Here is a 26,861-nt window from a genome sequence, read left to right as displayed (position 1 = left end):
CCTCTTCCACCATCAGAAGAAATTACTCCTGGTCAAGGTGAGACGTTAGGGGAAGCGTTCAGTCGTGTGTAGGTTCACATCCCTTGCCGAAGGTGGCTTCTAGCATTGCTTTTTGGAACAGCAGGAGCACTGTGAAGGCTCTCCCTCGCTTCTTTTCTTTTCTTCGGATGGAAGGGACAAAGGAAGCTTTAGTTCTTTGTTTATAAACGTATCGGTTTAGCTAGAACATAGGGAGTTTCGTGCTGACGCACATTCAAGCATGTTTTGCTGGATATTTGTTATCTTGTGTTAGATGGTTGATAGAATTCCTGAGGAATGCCTGGAAAAATGCCTCGAGTTCTCACTGGGGCTGCGTTTCAGAGAAACGCCCAGGGTAGCAGAATCACTGCAAAAGATTTTGCTGAGTGGTAAATCAAAAACAAGGCTTTCATAGATTTTTGGGTGTTTCTCTTCCCCTCTCCTCTCCTGCTTCTTCCAGTCTAAGCTGGCTTGTAGTACTTAGGGGAGAAAGCAGATGTAATAGCTGCTAGTCAATTGTTTTATTTTTTTGTAAGAAAATTAGGGAAGATCAAAGGACTTCAAGAAATCTGTGTAATTTGAATTCGGTGGTGCAAGATGCTCTCTTGGCTCTCTGATTTTAGAGTGCTGTAGTCATAATGTGTGCGAGTGAGAACAAAACTGGATGTTTTTATATGATGCTTAAGTAAATGAGACAAAGGCTATTCAGCAGTGAAAATAATTTTACAAAGTAATGAAAATAAGTGGTAATTAGATAATAGATGGGTGATTTTGGAGGCGGTTTTCCTTTTTTCAGGCATACATTTCTCTTCCTTTAAGTGGCACCAGTTTTAGGCTATTTGTTCTTGGGCTGCTTTTCGGGGGGATTATGTTTAATGATAAATGGCTCGTTACGGTGGGGTGGATAAAAAGAATGTGCCTGTAAAGCAAAAGTAACAAAATGAAAGTGTATGTTAGGTAACTCTTTCCACTTCTTTTCTCTTTTCTTAGCTTTGTATGCCCAAAGGGCTGTCTTTCAGGACGCAGGCAGATAACAGAGACCCACAGCTCCATTCATTCATCATCACCAGAGAAGATGGCTCTCGCACGTATGGGTTTGTGCTCACGTTCTACGAAGAGGTCACAAGCAAGCAGATCTGCACGGCCATGCAGACGCTCTACCAGATGCACAACGCAGAGCAATACAGCAGTGTCTGTGCCTCCTCCTCGTGCAGCATGGACTCCCTGGCCAGCAGCATTGACGAGGGCGATGCCACGTCCCTCGCCAAGCTCCAGCGGTACAACTCCTACGATATAAGCAGAGACATGCTGTACGTCTCCAAATGCATATGCCTCATCACCCCTCTGCCCTTCATGCAAGCCTGCAAGAAGTTCCTGATCCAGCTTTATAAGGCGGTGACCTCCCAGCAGCCACCGCCTCTTCCCCTGGAGAGCTACATCCACAACATCCTCTATGAGGTGCCCCTGCCGCCCCCGGGCAGGTCGCTGAAGTTTTATGGGGTTTACGAGCCCATCATTTGCCAGAGACCTGGGCCCAACGAGCTGCCGCTCTCTGACTACCCGCTGAGGGAGGTCTTCGAGCTGCTGGGCCTGGAGAACCTGGTCCAGGTTTTCACCTGCGTTCTACTGGAGATGCAGATCCTGCTGTACTCACAAGGTGGGCGCTCGTCCGGTGATGCACGTTGGGTCTGTTCCCAGCGGGCAGTTCCTGGGCAGCTGCAGCCACAGGAGCTGATATAAAGCTGTTGATTTTTAACAGATTTGTAAAACGTGAGAATGTGATGAAAAAATGTGAGAGAAATGAGTTTGTCCTAATGAAAGCACTAAATAATTATTTCCTCCAGGCAGTCTAGGTGCCGCTTGTTTAATTATGCATTGTATTTATCACTTGTGACAGCTAGCAATAGAATTCACTTAATTATTATCCTTACATTGCCCTTGATCATGCTGTGAGACGGCGTGAAACTAATCCTATCTTCTGCAAAAACACCAGCAGACGGTAATATGTCTTGCAGAGAACATTCTTGCTACTTTCTTTTTCAAATTTCAGCAGCATACTGAAGTTTGGTGAGATTTCCTCCCTCCCGTATTATGGGTATGTTCTGGTTAGAGCACTGAGAGTTTTCTTAGCACATAGAGGCTGAAGTTTCAATGCTGGGTTGGAACTGAGCAGAGTTACAGGGCATAGTCCTACCTGAGATATTTGGGAACTTTTCTGACAAGGGTGCTGGTACTTCTTTTTGAGGCGCTGCTGTGGTTTAACCCAGCAGCTGACACTTGGGACCTGACAGCCGCTCGCTCACTGCTTCCCGTCCCCCAGCAGGATGGGGAGGAGAAACGGACAAAAGGGAAAACTCGTGGGTTGGGATAAAGACAGTTCAATAAGGCAACAAAGAAAGGACTACTGCTAATAATATTAATAAGAATAATGATAAGAATAATGATAATAATGAATATGCAAACCAAACTATAGCCAATGCGATTTTCTCACCACCCAATGAGCGAGTTGCAGTCAGTCCCCGAGCAGCGACTGCGGAACCCCAAACTCACAGATTTTTGCAAACTTCACAAAACTCCCGAAAAAGACTGAACTCCTGGAAAAGTTTGAACTCCCAGAAAAGAGAGGATTCAAACTCACGCAAAAGAGAAGCTCAGGTTCCTGCCCCCTGGCCAGCCCCCATTGCTAAACTGAGCATGACCTCTATGGTATGGAATATTTCCATTGGCCAGCTTGGCTGTCTGTCTGTGCTCCCACCCAGCTCCCGCATACCTGCTCGTTAGCTGAACATGAGAAACTGGAAAAAAGTCCTTGATTTCATAGCAACAACTGAAAACATCAGGGTTATCAACATTCTTTTGGTACTAAATCCAAAACACAGCCGCTGCTGGGAGGGAAATGAACTCCATCCCAGCCGAAACCAGGACAGACACTTAAGGCTGCGGTTGGCAAAGGCTTGTTGCGTTGGCAGAAGTTGCTTGCACAGAGCCTGTCCCGCTGAAGGATGCCATGGTGGCCTTGGTGGAGTTGGGGTACCACAAGGTGTACGCCACAACTGTTGCCATGCATCAGAGTGCCGCAACAAGTCAAGTTTCCAGGTTCCTGCTGACTTTCAAGGGGTTGTCCAGACTTTTTGGAGGTTCTTGTAAGTCTCGTTGGATACTTGTCCTAATTTTTTGCATTCCCAAATGGCTTCTGTGATGCTGACCTTAAATTAGTAAAATGTGCCTCGGGGAGAAAGTTTGGGGAGGGTGGTGTCATCAGGCTAGAATGAATGACGTGAAGCCAGCAGGGACACGTACCTTTGAATGAAAAGATGGTGAATACCTGGACTACTCAAGAGATACGGTTCAAGCAACATCTCAAAAATCAGACAGCTTGAAATGGAGAGGAGGGGGAGGATGGGAAGCTGTCTAAAATGAGTACAGGTAATGAACCTCAGGCTGCAAAAGTGAGTGCTTGGGTTTGCCATAACAGAAAAGGTCAGTAAGTGTGTAATAGTATCACTAATGAGTAAATGACTGAGAATGGGAAATACGTTCGGGGGAGGTGGAAGGAGGGTGGAACTACTGCAAATGACTGAATTCAAAGGATTGTCAGGACTCCAGGGGTTAGCTTTCAGGAACTGAAAATGAAGGGCTTTATCTCTTCTCGGTTTGAAGTATGAGCAGAAGTCCTGCTGCTAGGTTTGATTAGGCTGCTTTTCCACTCGCTTCTGCTTCGCTGTGTGTGTGCTTACCTCGTTATTCCTCGGTTTGAACAGTGCTGCATTTGCCACTTGACACTGGGGTTTGATACTAAGCAGCGGCACCACTGGGATGCCTCCCCATCCCTGCTTGTCATTCCCACCCTGGTCCCTGGTTCTGGACTCGCTGAAAATAGAATTTTTACTTCAGCTGGTAGCATGAGGAAAAATCTTCTTGTCACGTTACATTTTAGGAATGTTTTCTGCAAATGGAGGGTAACCTGCATATGCATTATTTTTGTAGTAGTCCTTGAGATGGATACAAAATATCCACTAAATAAGTTTGACTCAATTTTCAGTACCACCAGAATTTAGATAAATCGGTGTTTTGTTTCCAATGTCTGGCTATAATTAAAGGGTTTACTTGTTTTGTTTGTTTTCACTGTGGGTTTTTTTTAAAGAAAAATGTGATAGTGAGAATTAATCCTCTCCACCCTCTAAAACTCAGATTTATTTCCCCCCCCCCCCTCTCCTTCTATTATTGGTGAATCCAGGGATGTCCTTGACATGACCTTTACTTCCCTATCTAATACAGACACAACTTGATGGTGCATGGGGAAGAGCATACAGCTGCCTTCGGGAAATTCTGTGATTATGTAAATAGCATCGTAATGCTGGTTCCCAGAGGTGGGGAATGTGGAGTGGAGGTCAAGTGCAAAGCCTCAGTTTTGGCATATCCTGAGAGCTGAGTGCTTGGCTTCGTTTCAATGTCAGCTTTGCGATTCCTGAAAGAGAAACCAAAGCGTCTCTTTTCCTATTTGAGATACAACTAGGCTAGATGCTGCGGAAATCTCCTCTCTCTGCTTTGAGAGCCATCGGGGAGAGCCACTTTCTTAATTCCCAGGTTCCTTCAAGGCAAAAGATGAAAAGAAGTTTTTGGCTTAGGTCTCTTGTTCCAAAGTAACAAATGAGGGAGTGATTGTGCAAATTTGTCCTTCCTTCCCTTGCTGCTTTAAAGAGGATGGACTCGCTGGACTGTGTTTCCAGTGGCCTGGCCTTGCTGCAGCCTTCCCAAACTCAACAAGAGATTAGTAGGAGATGGTCTTGCATCCACAGGGTGCAAGATCAAGCAAGACAACATTATTCACCCAAGGTCAGAATTCACTCAAATGCTACAATACTCAAGAAATCAGAGCGCTGGACCAAAACCTACTTCAGTTCACCAGACTATTTCAGTGAGAGAGCTGCTAAGAACATGTATGGGAAATGTAAGATGATTTTCTTGCGGTTCTCCTAGCCCTGTTGGAAGGAAGCTTTTCATTCAAGCTTGCCAAAAATTTTGCTCCCCTTCTTAGAGAATAAAGACTTCTTTTGGAATGTTGAGTGAAAAATAGAAATTGTTGCACAACCCTGACCATACAGTGAGCCTGCTTGCCATCTGCTGGGAACCTGAAACTTCTCACTAAACATCTGTCTGCTAAAGGCAGGTACTTTTTGTGGCCAAGAATGAGCAGGAGGGTTATAAAGACTGCAAACACTGAGAACAACTGGCTGAGCAGCTTTAGTTCCAAACCTTATACGCAAGCACGGGTAGTGGCGAAAGGATGGTGGTCAAGTGGAGTTGCACCTGGTTGCTGACAGAGTTGGTGATAACAGCAGGGAAGGGCTGGCAGGAAGGTTGCACAGAGACTGGACTGGCTTTTCTGGAGTGTTTTTTATTTATAGTGAACTAAAGAGTTGATGATGAAACAGTTTATTTTTAACCCTGTAGCTGAGGCATAGTGTTTCCAGCAGCCTGAACAAAGACATCCAACTAAATGAAGAGGTGCGGGTGTTGGGTGACTTTACCCAGCTTGCCCTGGACGCGTTCCCAGCACAAGATGAGAGTGGCTCTGCAGTGGGGACAGGACCAATCGGTAGCTGTTTGTATTGTGGCTCCTACTGTCAACTTTGGGTATCTAGTTGCTCTGTTCATGGTGTTTTATGGGTGAGTGGTGTCCCTTCTCTTGGGAAAATGAAGGGATTGCAGTGGACTGTGACTTCCCTTTGCAGCTGTGGTGGTCAAGTGGAGTGGTGGAGAGACTGATGTGAAGGAATGTTAAGCTCATTTTTTGACCTCCCTTTTTAATCTTTCATTCCCAAATATTTTGGACTGCAGGCAGCTACCTTAATCCTTAATTTCTCTCCAGTTTATGGTTTAAACTGTAAAGTAGCCTGGTGCGAAGGAGCCATCACAGTGGCTTTACCAGCCGGAGTTAGGGAAACGCTGGTGTGGATGATTATGTCCTTCTGGGGAAAAATCCCCTATGGCCAAAGCATTTCAGCCTGAAGATGTGGGAGCTGCAAACGGTGCTGTGGCAGCGTCAGGGCGAAGCGCAGAGCAAGGCGAGGACAGCTTGGGAACCTGTGCTTGCGCCTAAATGGTGAGGCTGAAAAGACGAGTCCTTGCTGTTAACGGAGACAGCGTGGACTTCCAGGGAGTTCATCAAAAACCGTGGTTGGTGGGTGGATGTAACTGCTCTGAGTGCCGACTTCGGCCCGCAAAGGTGATGGGGAAAGCTGTACCTGAAAGCGCTAGGAGCAGAGCTCCTGTGGCTTCAGGGTACATCTGCCTGCATAGAGAGAATACTTTTAAGCTTAAGTAGGGCCAAATTTAACCAGCAGCGCTTTGAAAATGAAGGGGAAGGATTAGATATCTTTTCCCTGCAGTTCTTCAGCGTGCAGTCTTTGGATTGCAGCCTTAGAAAACTTCATCCTCTAAAAATCAAAGCTTGGATAATGTGTTCCTGTGACTTTCAATGGAAGCGTATAAGAACTACGAGACTCGCAATAAAGGAGTAAAAAATGATACTCGTTATCACTAAACAAGGCAACGCTGTAGCACATACATAGCGTTGTGTCAGCTTGCAGCTTACAGGCTTCCATTTATGAAAGGATTTTCAGTTGTAGTTTAATTACAGTTTATTCAGTCATGGAAATCAATACTCTTGCAAGTGCCCTGTATTTTGTTCAGAGCACAGCTCTCCTGTGCAGCTGTATAGACGTAAGGGTACTGTGAACGTCCAGGCTTCCAGCAGTGTCCAAGTTCTGAAGGCTCCGCGATAGCTGCTGGAATTTCCCAAGGATCAGTAACAAAACACCACCAGTGTGAGATGTCTGCTGGAGAGAGAGGAATTAAACTGTGGGCTCTGCAGAAGCCTCAGCAATCCATTTTGTATGTCTGCCTTTCGAGGGATTTAAACAGGAGAAGGGAGCATGTGGATGAGACAAAGATAAACTGCTTAGAGCTTGGACTGTTTCTACTCATTATAAATTTGAGCATTTCCCGAGTCGTTTTCAAAGGGCTTGAGCAATTGCTCCTCAAAGCTTGAAATATTCTTTGCATTATTTTTTTTCGGTCTTAGAAATTATAATACAAATGACTATGCATATGTATAGTTATTGCCTGGGAGAAGGTAGTGTCTGAAAGATCTTTCTTCCAAAGTCTATTTTGGGGGAGGTTTTTTAAAATGGGTACATGCATGATGTGTGCCTTTTAAGGCATTTTTATACCAAATAGTTACGTAGAAAACCTTTGCTCTTCCCCTCGTTATTTAAATAGTTGCACTCCACACTAATATTCGTTACAACCAGTGGGAAGCTGTTGTGGAGAGCAATTTACACGGGGACAAAATGTCTGTGGTGTGAACAACACCCAGGTTTAGGGCCTCAGCAGTACCGCAGCCAGAGGAGACCGCAGTGCGTGTTTTCCCGGGAAGGGGAGAAGTCCTTGGACAGGATAATTGGAGAATCAAATATACTCTTTGTTTTTAACTAAGGTGAAAAGATGAAACTGCTTTTTAATTAAAAGTTGCTCTATTTGGTTAGCTGAAGTAATAAAGCCTCAAAAGTCAGGTTTTTAAAGCATCTGGAAAGAAGGAGAAGGAGCTATAGTACCAGTCTGTACCACTGCTCCCCTCCAGTTTATATTCACTCCCCCTCCCCCCATCCACTTTGGTTTAATTGGATCTTATTAGTTTCCACTATAAAACATCTTTTCCTTTTGAGAACTGGGGGAAGAAAGTTAAATTAACCCTTTCCATTCCAGCTGTGGCTAATGCCAGATAAATAACATGGCGGGCAAAAGTGGTCTTGAGCTGGAGCTGCTGCCCAGCCGTGGGGATGAGCATGGGGCTCCCTGCGCCCGCAGGGGCATCTTCACGCGTCCCACTGCCGCCTGGTCAGCTTTGTCACAGACTTTTGCCCCGCTCTCGGAGGCTTAACCATGCTGATAGTGGGAGCTAATTCAGGTTTTCCTGTGAATTAATTCTTAAGGTGGCTCTTAATCATAAGCTAATTTATGCTGAACCACAGATGGCAGGCTGTGACACGGATATATTGTATAAATGGAAATTTATTGAAGTGGAAGTGTTTTTTTTTTTGCCATGAAGCACTTACCAGCACGGGAAAATGGGAAGAATTGGCCTTGGTGAGTATCGGCCTCGGGAGTTTTTGCTTAGGGCAGAGCTGACCCCCAGTCTGAGAGGCGAATTCTTAGTTCAGGCAATTAGACGCAGGCTCATCTTGATCATTCTGTTTAAGAAAATCTCTATTTTCAGATTTGCATAAATTGCCGCTCTGCTTTTATCTTGTAACTGGTGTGCTGTGTCAGTCGCTGGTGAATCCCCGCTTCTGTCGGGGATGAAGGGCGTTGAGATGCCGTGGGTCCTTCCCAGGACGGTCTGATGGTTACAGCCCCATGTCACCGTGGTGCAAGGTGATTTCTATGGTGAATAAACATTTCCTCAAGCATTTTTGTGCATTTTATCTGAACATCTCTTGAAAATCGCCTGGTCTGGCTTGTCAGTCATCACAGCTGCTGATACACAAACCAGATGGAAGCTTCCAGAGCGCTTTGATGTCTGCAACACCAATGTGTTGCTTCTGTGGAGCTGTTGACATCTGATTTGAAAACCTTTGCTTTCATAAACAATTTTTGCCTCAGATGTGAATTTCAGATTTCCTTTTTCATCTGCACTATGCTGTATGTAAACATTACAGATCTGAAGGTACCAAGCCACTAGACAGGTCTCATAGCTGTCATGCGCCCTTCCCGCCTCACAGTCAGAGCTCAAAGCAAAATATGAATTTTTATCTTCCAGTTTTTCCAACATACCTGGCTCAGTCCATACAGTGTTACAGTAACTAGCTGTTGAACAGCAATTGCTTCTCATACTTTGAATCAAGAGGGAGCATATGGAAAAGCTGTTAGTCACAAGAAGGTTTTGAAGGCGGTTCAGGTGTTTCCCACTGAAGAGTTAGCTCTGATTTGTTAAGGTTCATTGATTTTTTTTTTTATTCTTCTTCTTATTATTATTATTTCTCTGTTGTTGGCTTTGTTTTGTTTAAAACTATTGCTTATCATTGTTTTGTTCCTTTTTGATAAGGCACTCTTTGAGAACATCATCTGATTATCATCTTCCAGGATACATATTTTTAAAGATATGGCTTTGCAAAGCTGTAGGTAGACTTTACACATCTTCAAAAAGCAGTAGAGGAAAGGAAGTGGTGTCCAGGTAACCCATCTTTTCAAATGCTTCCAAGTGCTTTCAAATTGCGTGTGAAGTGGGACTTAAAGAAAGAGGAAGCATGGTCTATTTTTAAAGCATTGCGCTGGATTTGGAAGATCTAGGCTGAGACTCCAGCTGTGCAGTAGGCTTTCCACCTTACCTTTGGCAGGTGGCTGGAACGGAGAGTTGGAAAGCTGCCGAACTGTGCTTGCATCGGGAAGGCTGGGCGTGTTGAGACCAGAGTCACAGCGCAGCGAGAGCGCTGTCTCTGGTGCGGGTGAGCGTGCGTGCGCTCTTACACGCACGTTTGCTGAGAAGATCCCAGGTGAAATTCTCTTCTGTCTGGTTGCGACCGAAGATATGAACCTGTTTTGGAAGTAGCACCTGAATGAGGGAGGTCTTGGCTCTTCTGGGCGGGGGTAACTTTGATGTCCCTTTCCCCTTTCTGAGGATCTCGGTTTTGCTTTGCTGCAGCGTGGGGAGGATTTTGAGATACCGGACTGCTTTGTAGCAGGAAAAGTAATTTTTATGCTGAGCTTTGAATTGCTTAACATCTCCGAGCTTTTATACCCAATCTGTAAAATCAAAGAAGGATTATTTTGTTTTGTTTTCTCGATCACAGCCTGTGTTTGGACTTTATGCTCTTTTCAGATAGATATTTCTGCATGCACAGTGTCTGTTGTAATACCATGCTGATTGGTTATTGTCTTGTTATTATGTTACGGAGAATCAACATCATGATGAATATTTGTCAAATTTTGTCCTCTTTCAGAAAAACATTTATAGCGAATTGATGTTCAAATGTTGAAACCATTTCCATCTCCAGCACAAAATAGTAATTCATAATTATACTGGAATCTCTCAAGTTTTGCCTTTTAAGCATTATGTTGTATCTTGTGAGCCATGTGAAGATTGCCAGACCTTTGTAAAGCGTGGCTGAGACGTGGTGCCCGTGCAGCAGCACGGCCGACCCGCGACGGAGCAGGTCCCCGCTGCGGTTACCTGCCCTGCACAGGGAAGGGAGGTGCAGGGACTTGGCCAAGGGCTCCCAGCAGATGCTGCCAGGAGAAGGGGTTGGATCCAGAGTCTTTGAGCTCAGCTCTGTTGCCCCCTTCTTCACTTAGGGAGAAGGTGAAGTGTGAGACACAGACCCCAAGCCAAACCCAGCGAAGTGGCTGTTAGGAGACAGCGGTTGCAATAGAAGCCATAGGGGCCTCTTTGCCCTGGGATCATCCTCCCTGAGCAGTTGCTCTTGGGAAATGTTCTGTGTACAAAAAGATTTAACTCTGAATACGAAGAACCTGCTGTAGGGGCTGCCCTCGACGGTGTTCCCTGTCCTAGAGAACACAGGATAGTTCCCTGTCCCAAGAAGGCAGGGTGAAGGCTGCAGGTATAGCTGCCAAGCAAAATAAATACCGTGGTATAAACTATCATCACTTTGAGACTGGGGAGAAATGAGGTAAATGGAGGTAAAAAGGTGGAGCAATCGCATGGTAAGGAGAATCAGGGCAAGAGAAATTTAAAGCTCAACACCCATCTGCACACTGCAGAGCAGCACGTCTGGCGTTTGGGACATTCAGTGAGTCCCCAGAACTTCTGTGTCCTCTCTCCACTGTCCCGGGCTGCACAGCAAAGAGCAGGGGAGGTGGTGCCCCAAGTTTAGGTCTCCACTATCTGCTGCTTCTTTCTGTACCCAGAGGTGATTTTGCATGGGTCAGGTCTTTGCTCTGGTGGCATCAGCTGCTGCTGTGGGTCATCGCCGTGGGCTGCAGCCTTTGGCTCGTGCATTTAAAGCAGTCAGTAGTAGCCTTGGTGGCATCTCAGGGCCTTTCGCCGCACCAAGCGTGGCGTACACCACGTGAGGTGGGTGAGCCCCGAGAAGGAGGGTTTTATTTCGCAGGTCTCAGGAATTTGCCGTGATTTGAGCCACTTGTCACTCTGAGTTTGTGACCCAGACGTTGTTTTTAGTTTTGTATCTTTTCTGGGTGTTTCTTGATGTCAGATGGATGGGAAACAGGAGTGTTACGTCCTCGCTTTGCTCAACGAGCAGGCCTTTCTCAAGAGACACTCCCTCAACTGGTGAATACTATCTAATCCCCTGTTCTAGCTCAAAAGGCTGGAGGAGGATCAGAGAACAGTTTTCCTATCTGGGCCTGCCATTCATAAAATAACAGGCAAAACTTGACTTGCAGTTGGAGATTGTTATCGAAGCCTAGCAGCGATGGTGGGGCAGGATCTGGAAATGCTCTCCCCTTTGACGCAAGCGCACACAGTCTATACAAACCCTGTTTTTTCCGTCTGCTTCCATTCTTTCCCTTCTTCCTTTTTTTCTGTTCTGCCTCTCCTTTTTCTGTCTCTGGTTTGGGGAAATGGAGGAATCCCTTGCTGCCAGGTTGTCCTCAGTAGTGGTTACTGTAAGTTTCCCTCAAATGCTGATAGTACGAGAATCTCTCCATCAAAAAAGACTTTATGCCTTACAGGACAGGTGCCTAAACTTGTCCAGGCTTGAAAGTAAACATAAAGTGATTAGAGTTTCTTACTTCATTAAACAAATATCAAAGGAACCATTTCCAGAGGTTTGTTTTTTAATATTATTTTCCTGGAGGAACCTGGGAACTTCCTTCTCTTCAGTGAAAACTGTTGGGTACGTGAATGTTTCTTCTCTCTGCTGATCTTCTCGAGCTAGCAAGTGTTGCTAGATGGTAACAATTAGCCTAAGAGTTTGGTCATCACTAGTTTGTTGTTGTTTTTTTTTTTTAAAAAAACAGCTTTCCTCATCATAAATTGGCTACAAAACTTGTGCTAGTGACCATGTTAAATATTAACAGTGGCATCAAAGAAAATGGGCGTGCATCTCCAGAGTTGAATGCCCTTGTCCAAAAAGATACTTGCAGCTTTGCTGTGAAGACTTGCTATCTCGTGTGGCTGTGTAGAGCAGAACCGCCTTGGAGATCGTCTCATGCGTACTAAGACATGCTGCTTCCTCTGTTTGATTTCTGGGGTTTTTTTAACCTTTAAAGCTTCCAGCATTATGAAATGTTATGAGACACCTAAGCTTCTACCAGTAGGTGCTGTAAGTTGATCCTGTGTAAGTGCTCCTCAACAAGAAAGCCAATGGACGTGTGTAATTACGGACCATTGCATAGGAAGAGATTAAAAAATGGCTGATCTGTAGCTAGGAAAGGTTTTGAAATGTAACCTTGAGACTGACCTGTATGCGTGAAAATCGTTTTGAAGATTGAGTGAGTAGCTATTAGTAAGACAAGATGAGAAATGGTTTTGCCCTGCCAGCTGACCTTCTGCAGATCGAGGCTGGTTTTTCACAGAGAGGTGCTAGCGAAAAGGAGAACGGGCTATGCAATTTGTTGTTTTAATTTGCATATTTGTTCAAGTGCATCTTCCCAGTGACCTCCTCATAGCTGAGCAGTGGCAGATGACAGCGCTTTTGCTGTCGCTGATGTCTGCCAGGGTATCGGGCTGGCGTGTTCGGGGAATGGGAAGGGCCAGGCTGGGTTCCTGTCTGTGCGAAACCAGTCAGCGGGGCTATGGCAAAAAAGCCTGCTTACCCACCTCAGAAACAGAGTGTTCATACCTAGGTCTCTAATTTCATGGAGTGGGGCAGAAGGACTAGAAGAAATGGGCAACAGCCCAAGAGTTACCAAGGATCTGGTCTTAGTGAGGTTGAGAATCTTTTGGTTGCTCGAGCTAAAGCTTGTGAGACTTGCCCGGCGCTGATGAGAACTGGGTTTGGATGCAGCCATGGTGGAGACATCCCTTCCACTGCTCGTGCTGGTTACTGGTGAGGTACCCGCGCACTGGAGCTGGGGGCAACAACTCCTTTTGCAAATAATAAAGAGCAGCTTTCACAAGGGGCAGAGCCGCAGGACGGGGATTGGAACCGACTGCCCTGCTGGTCTGTGTGATGCAGAAGCTGCTGTAAGGTGGAGGAGAAGCGACCATCTGCGGAGAGGGACCTGGGTGTCCTGGTGGACGACAGGTTAACCATGAGCCAGCAGTGTGCCCTGGCTGCCAAGAAGGCCAATGGGATCCTGGGGTGCATCAAGAAGAGTGTGGCCAGCAGGTCGAGGGAGGTTCTCCTTCCCGTCTACACTGCCCTGGTGAGGCCTCATCTGGAGTACTGTGTCCAGTTCTGGGCTCCCCAGTTCAAGAAAGATGAAGAGCTACTGGAGAGAGTCCAGCAGAGGGCTGTGAGGATGGTGAGGGGACTGGAGCATCTCCCCTACGAGGAGAGGTTGAGGGAACTGGGCTTGTTCAGCCTGAAGAAGAGAAGGCTGCGAGGGGACCTTATAAATGCCTACAAATATCTGCAGGGTGGGTGTCAGGAGGATGGGGCCAAGCTCTTTTCAGTGGTGCCCAGTGACAGGACAAGGGGCAATGGGCACAAACTGAGGCACAGGAAGTTCCGTCTGAACATGAGGAAGAACTTCTTCCCTCTGAGGGTGATGGAGCCCTGGAACAGGCTGCCCAGGGAGGTTGTGGAGTCTCCTTCTCTGGAGATATTCAAGACCCGCCTGGACAAGGTCCTGTGCAGCCTGCTCTGGGTGACCCTGCTTCGGCAGGGGGGTTGGACTAGATGACCCACAGAGGTCCCTTCCAACCCCTACTATTCTGTGATTCTGTGATTCTGTGATCTGCTTTCGCATCCACCGGCAGCTTACAAGACCCAGGGCGCTTTACCTGTTCCCTGATGAATGGTCGGCAGTTTGAGATTTGCTGTAAGGGTGACCATCCCTTTAATACCAACATGTGATGATTTTAATTTTTTTTTTAAATGTGTTCTCAGATTCCCTCATTTATATTAATAAATAGGTTGTGGTACTGCATCATGCCAGATGGAGATTTGAGAAATAATTTGCTCTTATCCAAATTCTGAAATATTCTTGCAGCTCAGCTGGATCAAATTGAATTTTAATTAAAAGCATAATGTGTTTATTTGAACCAAAACATTGCAAAGAAATAAACTAGCGGATTAAATACATATTTGGGAAAATAATGCAATATAAATGTGCTAGCTATACAGAATATTTTTGAGAACTAAATTTCTGTTAGGCTTCTGTTTGGGTTTTACTTTAAAACAATGCTTTTAAGCACTTAGGGTCTGAAAACTTCTGCTGGTATGTGACCAAGGTGCATCTCCTGGAAAATCCACTTAGCCTGAGAAGTAGTAACAAGTGGAGCAGAAGCAGGCAGGCAGGAGCAAGTGAGAAAGTCTTACCAGAATGTTTCCTTGAAGTTCACTTATTTCTCCTCCTTTTCCCCATGTAAAAATACATGCTTTCTATAGAATCAGAGTATTATTATCCTGTACTTTAGAGAGAACTTTTGGTATACTTTTAATAAATGAATTTAATGATGGAATAGATCTAGATTAGATATGAGTATTTATGTTCAGCCGTTTCTTCCAGGGGGTAATGAGTTTTGATGAATTAAATAATGTTTAAAGCTTTTAAGTACTGTCTTACTTTCAAAATAACATCTTACTGTACAAACGTGGTTTCTGTCTTGTTTTCTCACTGATGTCCTTGCCAACCAGATTTCGGAAGCGAAACACAGAAAGATAATTCAACGTCTGTCTCTCTCCCTCTCTAGATTATCAGCGCCTGATGACGGTGGCGGAGGGGATCACGACGCTGCTGTTCCCGTTTCAGTGGCAGCACGTGTACGTCCCCATCCTTCCGGCCTCTCTCCTGCATTTTCTGGACGCTCCCGTTCCCTACCTGATGGGGCTGCAGTCCAAGGAGGGAACCGATCGCTCCAAGCTGGAGCTGCCCCAGGAGGTCAGTCTCCGTCTTTGGGGTTGCTACTCTGAACCATGTCAGTAATATTTGTGTGAATCACCACTGGAAAATGCCGTGCCTGGTGTTAGGAAGCTTCTCTGGCACCGTGAAGCATTTCATTTGGGGGTGGTCTTTATGAAGCTGGATCTCGGGGCGCAGTTGCCAGGTGGTGTAAACCTGTCCCTGTCCCCCTGCTGCTGAGAAGGAGCGTGCCGGGTCCTGCCAGCCTCGTCCCAACCGCAGGTGAGCCCACGTGTTCCTGGCTGGGTCAAAGCCTATTACTAGACCAGCATCCTGGCCTCAGACAAGCCAGATTTGTATTAATACTGTGCCTGGGGACCACGTAGAGGTGTGCACACACACACATATGCTTTTAAAATATTGACACACTCCGATGATTGCCTTTTGGACTGAAGATCTGTTCTCCCATGTAGTAGCAAGTGAAAACTTTGCCTGGTCTATCACATTTCCCCAGCGGGGGGGAAAAAAAACAAAAAGGAAAGGTTGTCCTCCTAGTCTAGGTGTTAAAACCACTGGTGGCAGAGTGTGAAATGGAGATTTTTCTCCTCAAAATCTGACCAAGATGATTATAACTGATTCGCATTTTAACCTGGCCACTGATCAGTCTCTACACTGCGAAGTCTTTGAGATATTGCTGGCCTGTCTGCAGTCGAGGTGGTGACTGGACCCATCTCTTGAGCGTGCCATGCATTTTGACTTGGGTTTCTTCTTAAACTCAGTGGGAACCTGAAGAATTACAGTTTGCATCTCGTGAGGGTGGCATCGCTGTGCTCGGCTCCGTGCGGGGCCCTCTCCTGGGGCAGGGTCCCGAAGGCTCGCGATTAGGTGCTCTCACTGAGAAGGCAGGTGGGAGCAGCCGCCGAGGAGAATATGCAGGAGGGGGTGTTAGTGTGTGGAAGTGGAGGGATAAACACAGGGCAAGGATAATACAGCTTTTAATAAAGGTCTATTTTAGGTATTAGGCGGAGGCGACTGGTTCTTAGCCTTGGTGAGATGTAACAGTGCCAATCAAATCTTGCCTCACGCGTACAATGGCCCAGCCACATGGAATTTGCACTGGTGTGGAAACGAAGCTGGTATCTAGCTATGCTTTTCAGTAAAACCATGCTAATATTACATAATTACTGCAATTTTAAAAATTATTAGTCATATGCTTTTAGTTAGCAGATTAAGCTGTCGTTTTCCTTAAATTAAAATGTTAATGTGATGGGCTTGCGGTATCGCTGGAATAACAAATATCAACCAGCGAGGGAAGACCAATAGTGGGGTGGAAACCGCCCCCCCCCATTTATAGTGTTTAACAAATGAGTGCAAAATATCAACATAGCATTTATGAACACCACAGGTCCAGTAGTTGTGAAAGAGGGAAAGAAGGAAGGGTATTGAACTGGGAAGGTCTTGAATCTCAAATTCCTCTAGGCCATAAAAAATGGAAAATCCTTCAACATGCAAGCAGTGGTGAAGCGCTGTTCACTTTAATGTCCCTTTATTGTTCAGGCTGGGGGCTGGTTTTTCAAGCTCTTGGTCTAAATAGAAACTGTTTGTTTGGGAGAGATAATTCCAACAACTGGCCATCATGCTGTCTTAAGGTTACTAATCTCTCTGCATTAACTTTAATCATCAGATGTTTTTGAACAGAGAAGTGCGACCAATTCCCCAAGGGTTTTCTGAATCCAAATCTCATTTTTCAAATTTTGTAAATGATATGCAGAGCTGAAATTAAAAAGCCTTTGAAATGGAATATTGATAGATAAGAAGACAGTCCCTGAGCTAAAGAACATAGTGATGTGTACCACAACTCTGTAATAGCTGTGTGGTTAACTAAAGTAAATTGTTTTGTATGAAGAAATGCTTTTCTTTGTACACTCCACACTTGCTACGAAAAAGTGAGCTGAAGGGACACTTCTGATTCACCAAATGAATCCCAATACCCTTTAAAGTGTCAGTGTGAAAGGTGATTAATCTCAAGCATGCCCCTGAAATATCCAGCATATTATAACCATGTTTGCCGTGGGATGTATTGTCCTGCTGAAAATTAACCTTTTCAGAAAAGGAGAAAAAGAAGTCCTTTCGGTTCACATAATCTGTGGATTAATCTGCAGTGTTTGGTGAGAAGAACAGTAACAGTGCCTCGGAAAAGGCAGAGGAGCTGTGCTAATGGCAGAGTCAGGCTAACAGAGACCTGCTGCTGCCCCGTGGGTTTCTGCGTCTCCTGTTCCGCAGCTTTACGCCAGGGTAAAACCCGTCAGAGCTCAGCACCTGGGGAATCTGACCTGGTTTAAGTCTTTATTCAGCACAGTGCACTCAGAGAATTTCAGATGTAAGCCGCAGTTCAGAAGATCAATTACTGTTTTTCATTCTGCTACTATTCCTGAGGGTGCATTTGCAATGTAATTAATTTTTATGGAGGGTTCTTCCATCCCCCCATCGACACTTTCCTAGTAAAAGTGTCTGCTCTGCTAGATTCATGTCTTCACTTAGCTTTAATCTTATGGGCTGAGATCCATCTCCATGTGTAGCAAAGCTGTCGAAGAGCACTCTGTTTAAACCTCGGGCAGAGGATTTGCCAAGATTAAAAGCCTCCATGGAAACAGGGGGTAGGGGGCTGTGGGGAAGTAGGGCTTGACCTCCAGTGGACGAGCTATGCTCAGACATGATCCCAAAGGATTTGCCTGGGACCCTTTATTGTAGCTTTGCTCATGGCAGCGTCACCTTTCTCGCTGAGCATCTCATTCCTTGGTAGCACGGCCACAGAGGCTTCCTGTAGTTGGCTCCTGATAAGACAAACATGCCCTTGAGATGCTGTAATTCATGCAGATGGTGTTTACGTGGGCTGAGAAGTGATGCTGCGCGTCGTGCTTGCTGGTGTGTCCTTGGCTGGTCTGGGAGGGGATATCGAATCTTTGCAGTGGGAGGTTTGGGATCTGCAAGCCACAGGAGAACAGGAGGGAGCAGGAGGCTTTATTTATTTGTTAAATCATTGCCATCCACTTGGCCCCCAGCTTTACTGAAATCTGAAGTGTCACAGGCTAGACGATACAGCTGAAGTCCTCTGCTTATCTGCGCTCCTACCCTTTTGTCTGGAAGCTCCCTGGGAAAACAGGGCTACTTAGCAGTGGAGCCAGTTCAGTGCTGAGCGTCCGTTTTGAAACCTTTCTCTATATTTCAGGCCAACTTGTGCTTTGTAGACATCGATAACCATTTCATCGAACTGCCAGAGGAATTCCCCCAGTTCCCCAACAAGCTGGAGTTCATCCAGGAAATCTCCGAGGTTCTTCTGCAGTTTGGGATCCCGCCGGAGGGTAACCTGCACTGCAGCGACAGTGCCACCAAACTCAAGAACCTGGTTCTTAGCGACTTGGTGAACGACAAGAAGAACGGGAACATCCCCGGCAATGCCCTCAACATGTACGAGCTGCTGAAAGGCAACGAGACCATCGCCCGCCTGCAGGCCCTGGCCAAGAGAACGGGCGTGACGATGGACAAAATGACCATCACGGCTCCCCTCGCGGAGAAGGAGAAGGAGGGGAAGCTGCCGTGTGAGGAGGTGGAGCTGAGGGACTACAAGCTGAACGTGCAGCTCCGCGAGGTTTTCGCCAACCGCTTCACGCAGTTGTTCGCAGACTACGAGGCGTTCGTCATTCAGGCTGCCCCCGATATGGAGTCGTGGCTGACGAACAGGGAACAAATGCAAAACTTTGACAAAGTAAAGACAGCCGTGTTTTCATTTTTTCCCCCTGAAAGTGCTTTTGGGAAGGGAGGAGAATAGCTATGTTATGTAGATATAGCCCGGGTACTCTTTAATCCGCCGCTCTTCATCTGCCTGGCGGAGAGATTTGTCCTCTTTGATTGCACAGCGCCAGATCTCCTGCCGGAGTAAATCGGTGTCCGTCCACGGAGCCGGTCAGAGCTGTCCTGGCTTGGACGAACCGAGCTGGCAGGCTTCTGCCCAGCTGCTGGGGCTTCTCCTGGGGGTTTGGTGCAAGCGAAGCGATAGCAAGTGACTTTTTTTATTTTTTTTTTCTTTCTTTCCTTTTTCTTTGCTGAGAGGAGAGGTGCACACGTGAGACAAAAACCAAATCCAGTCATTCTTGTTTCCTAATCTCACGGTAGAGTTTTTTTGTTAATGGGTAGTGTTGTTCGTAGAGGGTTATCACGTTGTTATGGCAGAAGAGTACTATTATGACTCCACTGTAGTGTGTACACAAGAGTGCAAAAGAAGCTGAGTTTAGAAATGGGGAAATAAACAGACTGTAGGCTAGCAAAAGGAATGAGAAATATTGGGAATCTTGCACAGTTGTTATTTCCAAGTGACTCTGCAAAGACGATAGCGCTCTTAGCCATCAGCTTTTTCAGACACAAGTCCTTCTCTAACGACAATGTTAAAGGGACAGAGAGTCAGGAACAGACTAACTATTGATCTGAGTCAGTTTTTGATCAAAAAAGTGCTGCCATGCCTTTTGTTGCTCTTGTTTGTATTTAGGTGTTGAAAGTGCAGCATTCAAAAGGAGGGGGCTGTTCAGGCAATCTGCTGCTACTGCTGCAGTAAAATGGGCTCTTAGGGTTGGGGTTTTCAAAGCTCAGTTCGAGACTTAGGCACACACTCCGTTCTAGCTGGAAATTCGCGACTAATTGCCCTGCACAACTTCACAAAAGTGCACTAGCTGAAGGGCACTGTCCACCCCTTGATGTGTGTGACGCCTCGGTAAGTGGTCTGGTCCCAAGCAGGGAAGCGCAGACCAGAGGTCCCAAGTGGGCACATGGGGTGGTGGTCTGCCACGGGTTGCACAGGGCTCGTTCCTGTGGGTGGTAGCTGCTAGGCTGTTTTGAAAAAGCTGGCAACGTGGGCACTGCTTCAGTAACTCCATATTCCCTTTATTCTAGCTGTCACGAAGCCTCCCCGACCACTTATTTCTCACAGTTGTGACCCAAGAACCAAACCCTTTTGTAGATGGCTTCACACCTCTCTGAGAGGCGTTTGTGTGGTGGGGAAGCCTTGTCCAAGCCTTCCCGTTGGCTGCTGGGTCGGTTCTCTGCCACAGGACGGGTCGTTCTGTCAAAGCTGGGCAGGAACACGGCACTAACAAGCTGTTCTGTATTGCAGGCTTCCTTCCTTTCGGACCAACCCGAGCCTTACCTCCCATTCCTTTCACACTTCATCGAAACACAGATGTTTGCAACCTTCATAGACAATAAGATAATCTCCCAGTGGGAAGAGAAGGACCCCTTTCTGCGGGTTTTTGACTCCCGAATTGAGAAGATAAGGCTATATAATGTAAGGGCCCCCGCACTGCGGACGTCCAACTATCAGAAATGCAGCACTTTGAAAGAAGCAGGTATGTTCAGACGGGCTGGTAAAATATTCAGAAGTACAATGTCAAGCTACAAATATAGGTCCTCAGTCATCTGAGTGTTGCAGCCGATGAGGAAGCCCTAGAGCCACCTGAGGAGAACTCAGTGGTGTCCTTATTTTCCCTAAGCAAAAGCTTCAGCATGCTTTTAAATGCTAAAAACAGCAGGAGCCTTTACCTTCCCTTCGAGCTCCCCTAGGCAGGTGCCTTTAATAACCACAAACCAAACCACAGGGCCGGGCTCGAGGTTTCTGATTTCGGGGAGCTCCTGTTCCACTGCCAGGAGAGCTTTCCTTCGCTGTGGGGGTGGGACCAGCGCCAGCCACACTGAGGAGCCGAGCCCCGGTGTCTGCTCCGCTGTCCTCATCTCCCTCTTCCTGTAAAAAGACCTTTTTTCGCCTCACGCCATTTGGTTGGAGCAGCAGGGGATGCTGGGGACGTGATCCTGTGTGGCATATTTAGTAGCTCCAGCAATAGATGCTCGGCGTTAATGAACAATATCCTGTGTACTGAAGGCTTGGGTTGTTTTTTCCGTTGCAGTCACAGGATGCATTTTCAAGTTATAGTTGAGTTCCTTACTGTGCAAGTATTTATTTCATTTCCAAGTCATACAGGAAAATTATATTCTTAAATTTGTTGGGACACAGATTAATGAACTGGGGAAAACACATTTCTCATGGGTTTTTTTTTATTTAATTACTTCAGAGTATTTTACTCATCACAAATGCGGCAGAAATAGAAATCCTGCGCCTGCTTAACTTTTTCTGTATAAACCCAATTCTAATTTGCAGGTCGACTGTCTGTTCAGCATCTGATTTTGGTAGATATTGTGGCACCGGAACCTCATTTTCTGTCTTGTGAAAAGCAGCAGACTGATAGTAATACCGACTTTCCTTTGTATTTACCATTCCCCATATATGTGACCCTAGCACCAATCCAGCACCTGTTTGTTTAACCTACTGGTTTCGGAACCCTTCCTACCCTCTGACCCCACACTACCCAGTCCTTTTCTCCAAAATAAAACCCTATGAAGTGATTTTTTTTTTTTTTTTTTTTTTTTGAGAGGAAAAACAAATCTGCAGTTTCTAATGATCATGTATGTAAATCTCATGACAGTTTCTTTCCCATCACAGTTTTATAAAATAGGAAGCGAATCTGGGTTGTTCTTGACAAATGGGAAATGGATTTATCTTCCAAATTTTGCATATTTATTCACTAGTTGCGATATGCTGAAAAGAATGGGCCTGCCCATTAATGGATGGGCTATGAAGAGCTGAATATTCAAGTTGCCAATTAAATGCTGATTTCCCCCATACACCTCCTTTCCCCTCTCCTTTACAGTGCATCTGACTCAGTGTTGAGAGGGTGACAGATTTTATTTTCATCCTGCTCAAGATTGGAGATGAAACCACAGAATCACAGAAAGGCAGGGGTTGGAAGGGACCTCTGTGGGTCACCCAGTCCAACCTCCTGCTGAAGCAGGGTCACCCAGAGCAGGCTGGACAGGAACTTGTCCAGGCAGGGCTTGAATATCTCCACGTACTTGAAATCCTCACGTACTTGAAGCAAACGACTGAACCACATCAGTCTCGGCGGTGCCGAGATTCCTGGGGAGCGCTCGCTGGTCTTGCCATAGCCTCCCCTGTTTCCAAGCATCTGTTCTTCGTCTTGATGCTGCTCGGGCCTCGCTGCAGTTAGCTGTGCTTTCTGAAGGCCTCTCATCCAGTAATGGCATATCTGATTCCAGGAGGAGGATCATTACAGGTGCCAGATGTTTGCAAAACTTGGGTATCGCCCCCCACGCGTCTGCCCAGGGGCAAAGTGAGGTGCCTGACCCCGCAGAGAGCTGCAGCCAGCCTCAGAGCTCTCCATTTTACCAAGGGAGCGTTAAAGCCAAACGCCGAATTTCAGGGAAAGGTTGCGCTGCGCTTGCCGATCCATAACCCATCTCACAGGCTCCCATAGATACCTGCTCGCTTAACAGCTAACTCACGCCAATGCTGGTTGTGTCGGGTGAAGAAACTAAAAGCAAAATAACGAAGTGACAGCGCAGATGTTTCGTCGCTTCTGTAAGCGACAGCTTTCTGGGTCTAAAGTCACTGTTTAACTACTTAGAGCGTTTTCAGGGATCGGAGCATGACCACTTGTGTTGTCGTAGCACGTGTCTTCAGGTGGTTGCTAATGCCGTTGTTCACCTGTGACTGTAACTTGCAGCCCAGTCCATCGAGCAGCGGCTGATGAAGATCGATCACACAGCCATCCACCCGCACTTACTCGATATGAAGATCGGCCAAGGGAAATACGAACAAGGGTTTTTCCCAAAGCTGCAATCGGATGTCTTGGCAACGGGACCCACCAATAACAAGTAAGCACAAGTTTTATTTTCTGCATTTGAAAGCAGGTTTCCCGTTTATAAGATTGGCATCATTGGACATTAGTCCTGTTTTTAGGTGGCTTCTGACCAGCCTAATGAACCCTAGCAACTCCTTCCATTTCTGATTTGTATGGGCTGCGGTTTTTGAAGTTATAGCTATGGGTTTGGGTTGTGTTGGAAAGCGTTACCTCTGGTTTTAGGAAGATTCTTCAGTATTGTTTTCTGTTGAGTGGTAAGTACTGTGTCTTCTCATACATATTTTCACTTTTACGATTGTCGTAATAAATGTAAAATTCATTTCTTTGCTGTGTTGCGCTGAACAGGATAATTTGCAAGCCTGAGCCAGATTCTGAAAGAAATGTTGGTATTGAAACCTCAACACCATTGTGCAGAAGGAAATTAATGCCCGCTCTGTTCCTCTTTTCTTTAGCTGTTTTTACGTGACCCTAAGATTTTTACAGCTCTCTTTCAGTTTTCACATGGGAATGACCTGGAAGAATAACTTGATGAGGGTGGAAAGTACGTGGTTCTGTACCTGAGTTTCTCTTCTGAGTCTGATGAGGTTCTGTAGTGCGCTTTGTGAAGACAGGGGTACCTACAGCTGTGGAATTAAGCATGTCCTTACGTAGTTAAGTTACCTAATGTAAAAAGAGAACTTGGAATACTGATACACTTTACATTTTTACAGTTACAATATAAAGGAAGTGCTGCAAGTTGCTTTTATTTTTCCCTTCCTTTCTTCCTTCAAAATCTAGAAATGAGGAGGGTTTTCTCCCCCTTCAAAAATGGAAGATTTGTGCGTCAGTGATTACTGCTTCATGAAATCATTAGCTCAAACCCTCACTTCCAGTTTCTGTGGTTGGTCAAAATGTGGGAGCACAGATAAATCCGAGAGCTCCAAAAGCTGCGATTGCCCAAATAGTGCAGCTGGCTCTTGGTTCAGCCATGTACACGCGCTTCTCTGAGCTCCTCTGTTAGATGCCCACTCGGTTCTGTTTATACACCTTTTGTGCACCCCAGTGCTAGCTAATCCCTTTTTAGTAGCCTACTAGGAATAAGACTTGCAAATGGTAAAATAAGATATCCTTAAGCATTGAACATTTAAAGAATTGCAATTCTTTATAAGAAGTAAAAAAAAACACAACCAAAAGGATGAACACGTGTTTCAAAGTCCCTTTGTCTGAAGTGTTCTTGCAAACCGAGACAGAAGTTTATGGGTAATGCTCCCTTGAGGAATGGAGGACTTCTTCATCCTGGGGGATGCTGTCTTTAGCATTCTGCCTCTTATCCTTCTGGTGGGTTTCAGTTTTACAGTGTCAGCAACAGTGTGAGCGTGCCCAGCCTGCTCGACACTGCTTGTGTCTTCTGGCTCTATTGCAGAATCTTAATGAATCTATGAATAAGCATCAAATTAAAAATAGTTTTCCTTATGCCTTTTAGGATGCTTCTGTTAGATTGGTTCCTATTCTAAAATGACTCTTTAACTCCTTGAGCGATAGTTTTGATTTAGAAAGCTGGTTTTGGTCTCCAAATCGCAGCATGTTTCAGAATTTGTAAGTACCGAAATCCCATTACTTACCGCAAAGCGGTGTCAAAGTGACAAATGTTTGGAATTCCTCCAGTTGTATATTGCCAAAAAGGTTTGTAATTGGAAGATCTCAAGACCATCTGTTTATATCTTTCTGCTGCCTGGCTCTTTATGTGCGCAGCTGAGCGGACACTCTCTCTCATTTAAGACACGAAATTCTGCTGAATTTACACCCACGTAGAAAACAGATAGTCTTTTCGTGCTCTCTGCAAATATAACATAATTCTTCTGACCACAAAATCAATTGAAGTATAGCCCTACATTAATTTGAATTTCCTGGGGTGTGCTTCTTGGAGATGCGTTATACTCGCGTGTAGAACTGGGCCTCTGCGTATGGGGATGGGGGGAAGAGAACATTTCAGCTCCGTTCCCCGGCGCTTCAGACGTAGCTATTGTGTGTTCATGAAGTTCATGCAGAGGATATTGCTATGTAGATGAGAATCACTTTTGTGAACTCCAGTTTCACATAGCAAATTTTGTCTGGAGTGTTGTAAGGAAGTGTGTTTGCAGGGGAAAAAAAAAAAATTTCTGTGCTCCAGTTGATTGCTGTTGGACAGCAGCAGGTAAACCAATTCAAAGCTGCTTTAATGAAAACCCATTCTCACTGAGCAGCAATCAGATTTTTATTGCTTCCCTTTCTGGACAGATAAAGCAACAAACAAATAACCAGAGCTCATAATGTTATCTAGCTCTTCCCTTCCTGTAGTCAGGCGAAGCACTGAAGGGACCTCTGTCAGCTGCTGGGCTGTTACATGTGTAATATATCTAAATCAGAAATATAACGCAAAGACCAAGCACTTTTAGTCCTACATCCTAGACGTGATCCCAGAAAACCACGTTGCCTAGACAGGGAGAAATTGTGTTTGGGAGAGGAGGTGTCCGGCTCTTGCTGGGCACGGGGAGCGGGGCCTGGGGACGGAGGGAGGATTGATGGTCAGGTTGGATCACTTCCACCGAAACGCAGCTGGAAACAAGTGCTGATCACGTTACCACGTGTAAGTGTTAAAACACCCAAGCCTGTCGCAGAAATGAAGTCGAATCATGATTCCTCTGTCAGCCCGCGCCACGCTCGGCAGCGTGCTTTGCCCCGCTTCTGTCCTCGGCTGTGCCTCCCACTCCACCCCGGGATGTCCCCTAAAAGATGGGACAAGGGGCTGAACCTGCGCTCCCCACATTTCTTGCTGCCTTTTCTCATCTGCTTGGTCATTTGTGGGTTGGGAGAGCCTCCTCTTGCGCCTGTTCTGGCCAGACTGCAGGTGCGTGCTGGGTGTCCTTGGGGCTTGTCTTTAGCCCGCCCTTCCCTTGGTCAGGAAACATTGACTTCTTCAGCTAAGCGAGAACATCACTGAAAAGAACTCCAGACTGCACTTCACTGAAAAGAAATCAAAAAGTTTAAAAACAAACAAAATAAAAAAAACAAACAACAAAAAGCTCAAACAAAATAAAAAAAAAAAACACCCCACCCCAAACCCTCACCTCTGTAAAACTGAAGAAGAGGGCCCTAGCTATACAGTTTCCTAATCATCTTTTTAACCAAAACTGCCAGAACATGGAAAAACATTAACTGCAGAATATGTGGATCTAATCTTCAGCAAAAAGTCAGGCAAAAAAAAATCAGGCAGCAGTGTCCCACTCGAGGGACTCCCTCTGCACTCCCTGCCTTTGATGCCTCCCGCGCTTCACGGGAAAACCACCTGAATCCACAGAGAGCGGCTGTGGCTTCCTCCGGGCTTGGGAATGGCCCCTACTCGTGGCTCCAACCTTGTAAAGCAGCAGCTTCTGCCAAAGTCCTCCTAGAAGGCATCCCAGGGGAAAACAGGCTGCAGGCTGCCGATTTATCTGGAAATGAGCGGTGGTTCCTGGAGTCATCCTCTCCTCCTTCAAACCCCAGCACCGCACTGTGGTTGCGACGTGTTCCCCTGTTCCTTCCCCGCGTGCGTTTGCTGCCAGGCTCTGGGAATTGTGGCTGGGGCTCCGCTGGCTGGTGCATTCGCAATGATCCGGGAAAGGAATTGGAATGACAAAAAGCCAACATACAGGAACACTTCATGGGTTTTGCTTGGCTAATTGTTAAATTAGGGTGAATGTGCTTGCAGTGCAACATTTAAACAATGAAACAAGCTGTGTTTTCAATCTAATTGATTACCTTGTAGCATAATTTGTACTAAGAAGCTCGATAAAGGAGATTAAATATTGCAGAGGAAAGCACTGATCGCACACCAAGCATGGGAGTGTACTTGCATCCTGGTGATTTCTAGTGAATGCCTGCAAAGAACAACTGAACTGATTTTTTTTTTTTCTCCTCCTTAATTTCTTTTGGTTTTCAAAGGAAGGTTTTGCTTTGCTACACATTTACAAAATGGCTTAAATTATCCTTTTTTTGACTTTCTCTTTGTTTAGCCCTGTTTTTCCCACCTTTTATTTGCTCCCCGCTCTCCTCCGTGCTTTGTCCCCTGTACAGCCTGTTTCCTCTCTCCCG

The 26,861-nt window shown here is 45.8% G+C and overlaps 1 protein-coding gene across 3 annotated transcripts in view; it reads left to right on the top strand.

Annotated features, from left to right (window-relative positions):
- Positions 1 to 26,861, top strand: part of DENND5B (DENN domain containing 5B) — a 129,237-nt gene that overhangs the window by 65,357 nt on the left and 37,019 nt on the right. For all 3 annotated transcript variants that reach the window (XM_075427879.1, XM_075427878.1, XM_075427880.1), the window contains 5 exons: positions 1,009 to 1,675; positions 14,861 to 15,048; positions 18,239 to 18,775; positions 20,174 to 20,405; positions 22,635 to 22,785. In XM_075427879.1, the coding sequence (XP_075283994.1) occupies positions 1,009 to 1,675; positions 14,861 to 15,048; positions 18,239 to 18,775; positions 20,174 to 20,405; positions 22,635 to 22,785 (1,775 nt within the window). The remainder of the gene's footprint in view (positions 1 to 1,008; positions 1,676 to 14,860; positions 15,049 to 18,238; positions 18,776 to 20,173; positions 20,406 to 22,634; positions 22,786 to 26,861) is intronic.

This window comes from Opisthocomus hoazin, chromosome 8 (assembly GCF_030867145.1).
Source record: "Opisthocomus hoazin isolate bOpiHoa1 chromosome 8, bOpiHoa1.hap1, whole genome shotgun sequence".
Lineage (NCBI taxonomy): Eukaryota > Metazoa > Chordata > Aves > Opisthocomiformes > Opisthocomidae > Opisthocomus > Opisthocomus hoazin.
The sequence above is the reverse complement of the archived record's forward strand: the minus strand, read 5'-3'. Positions and strand labels throughout refer to the sequence as shown.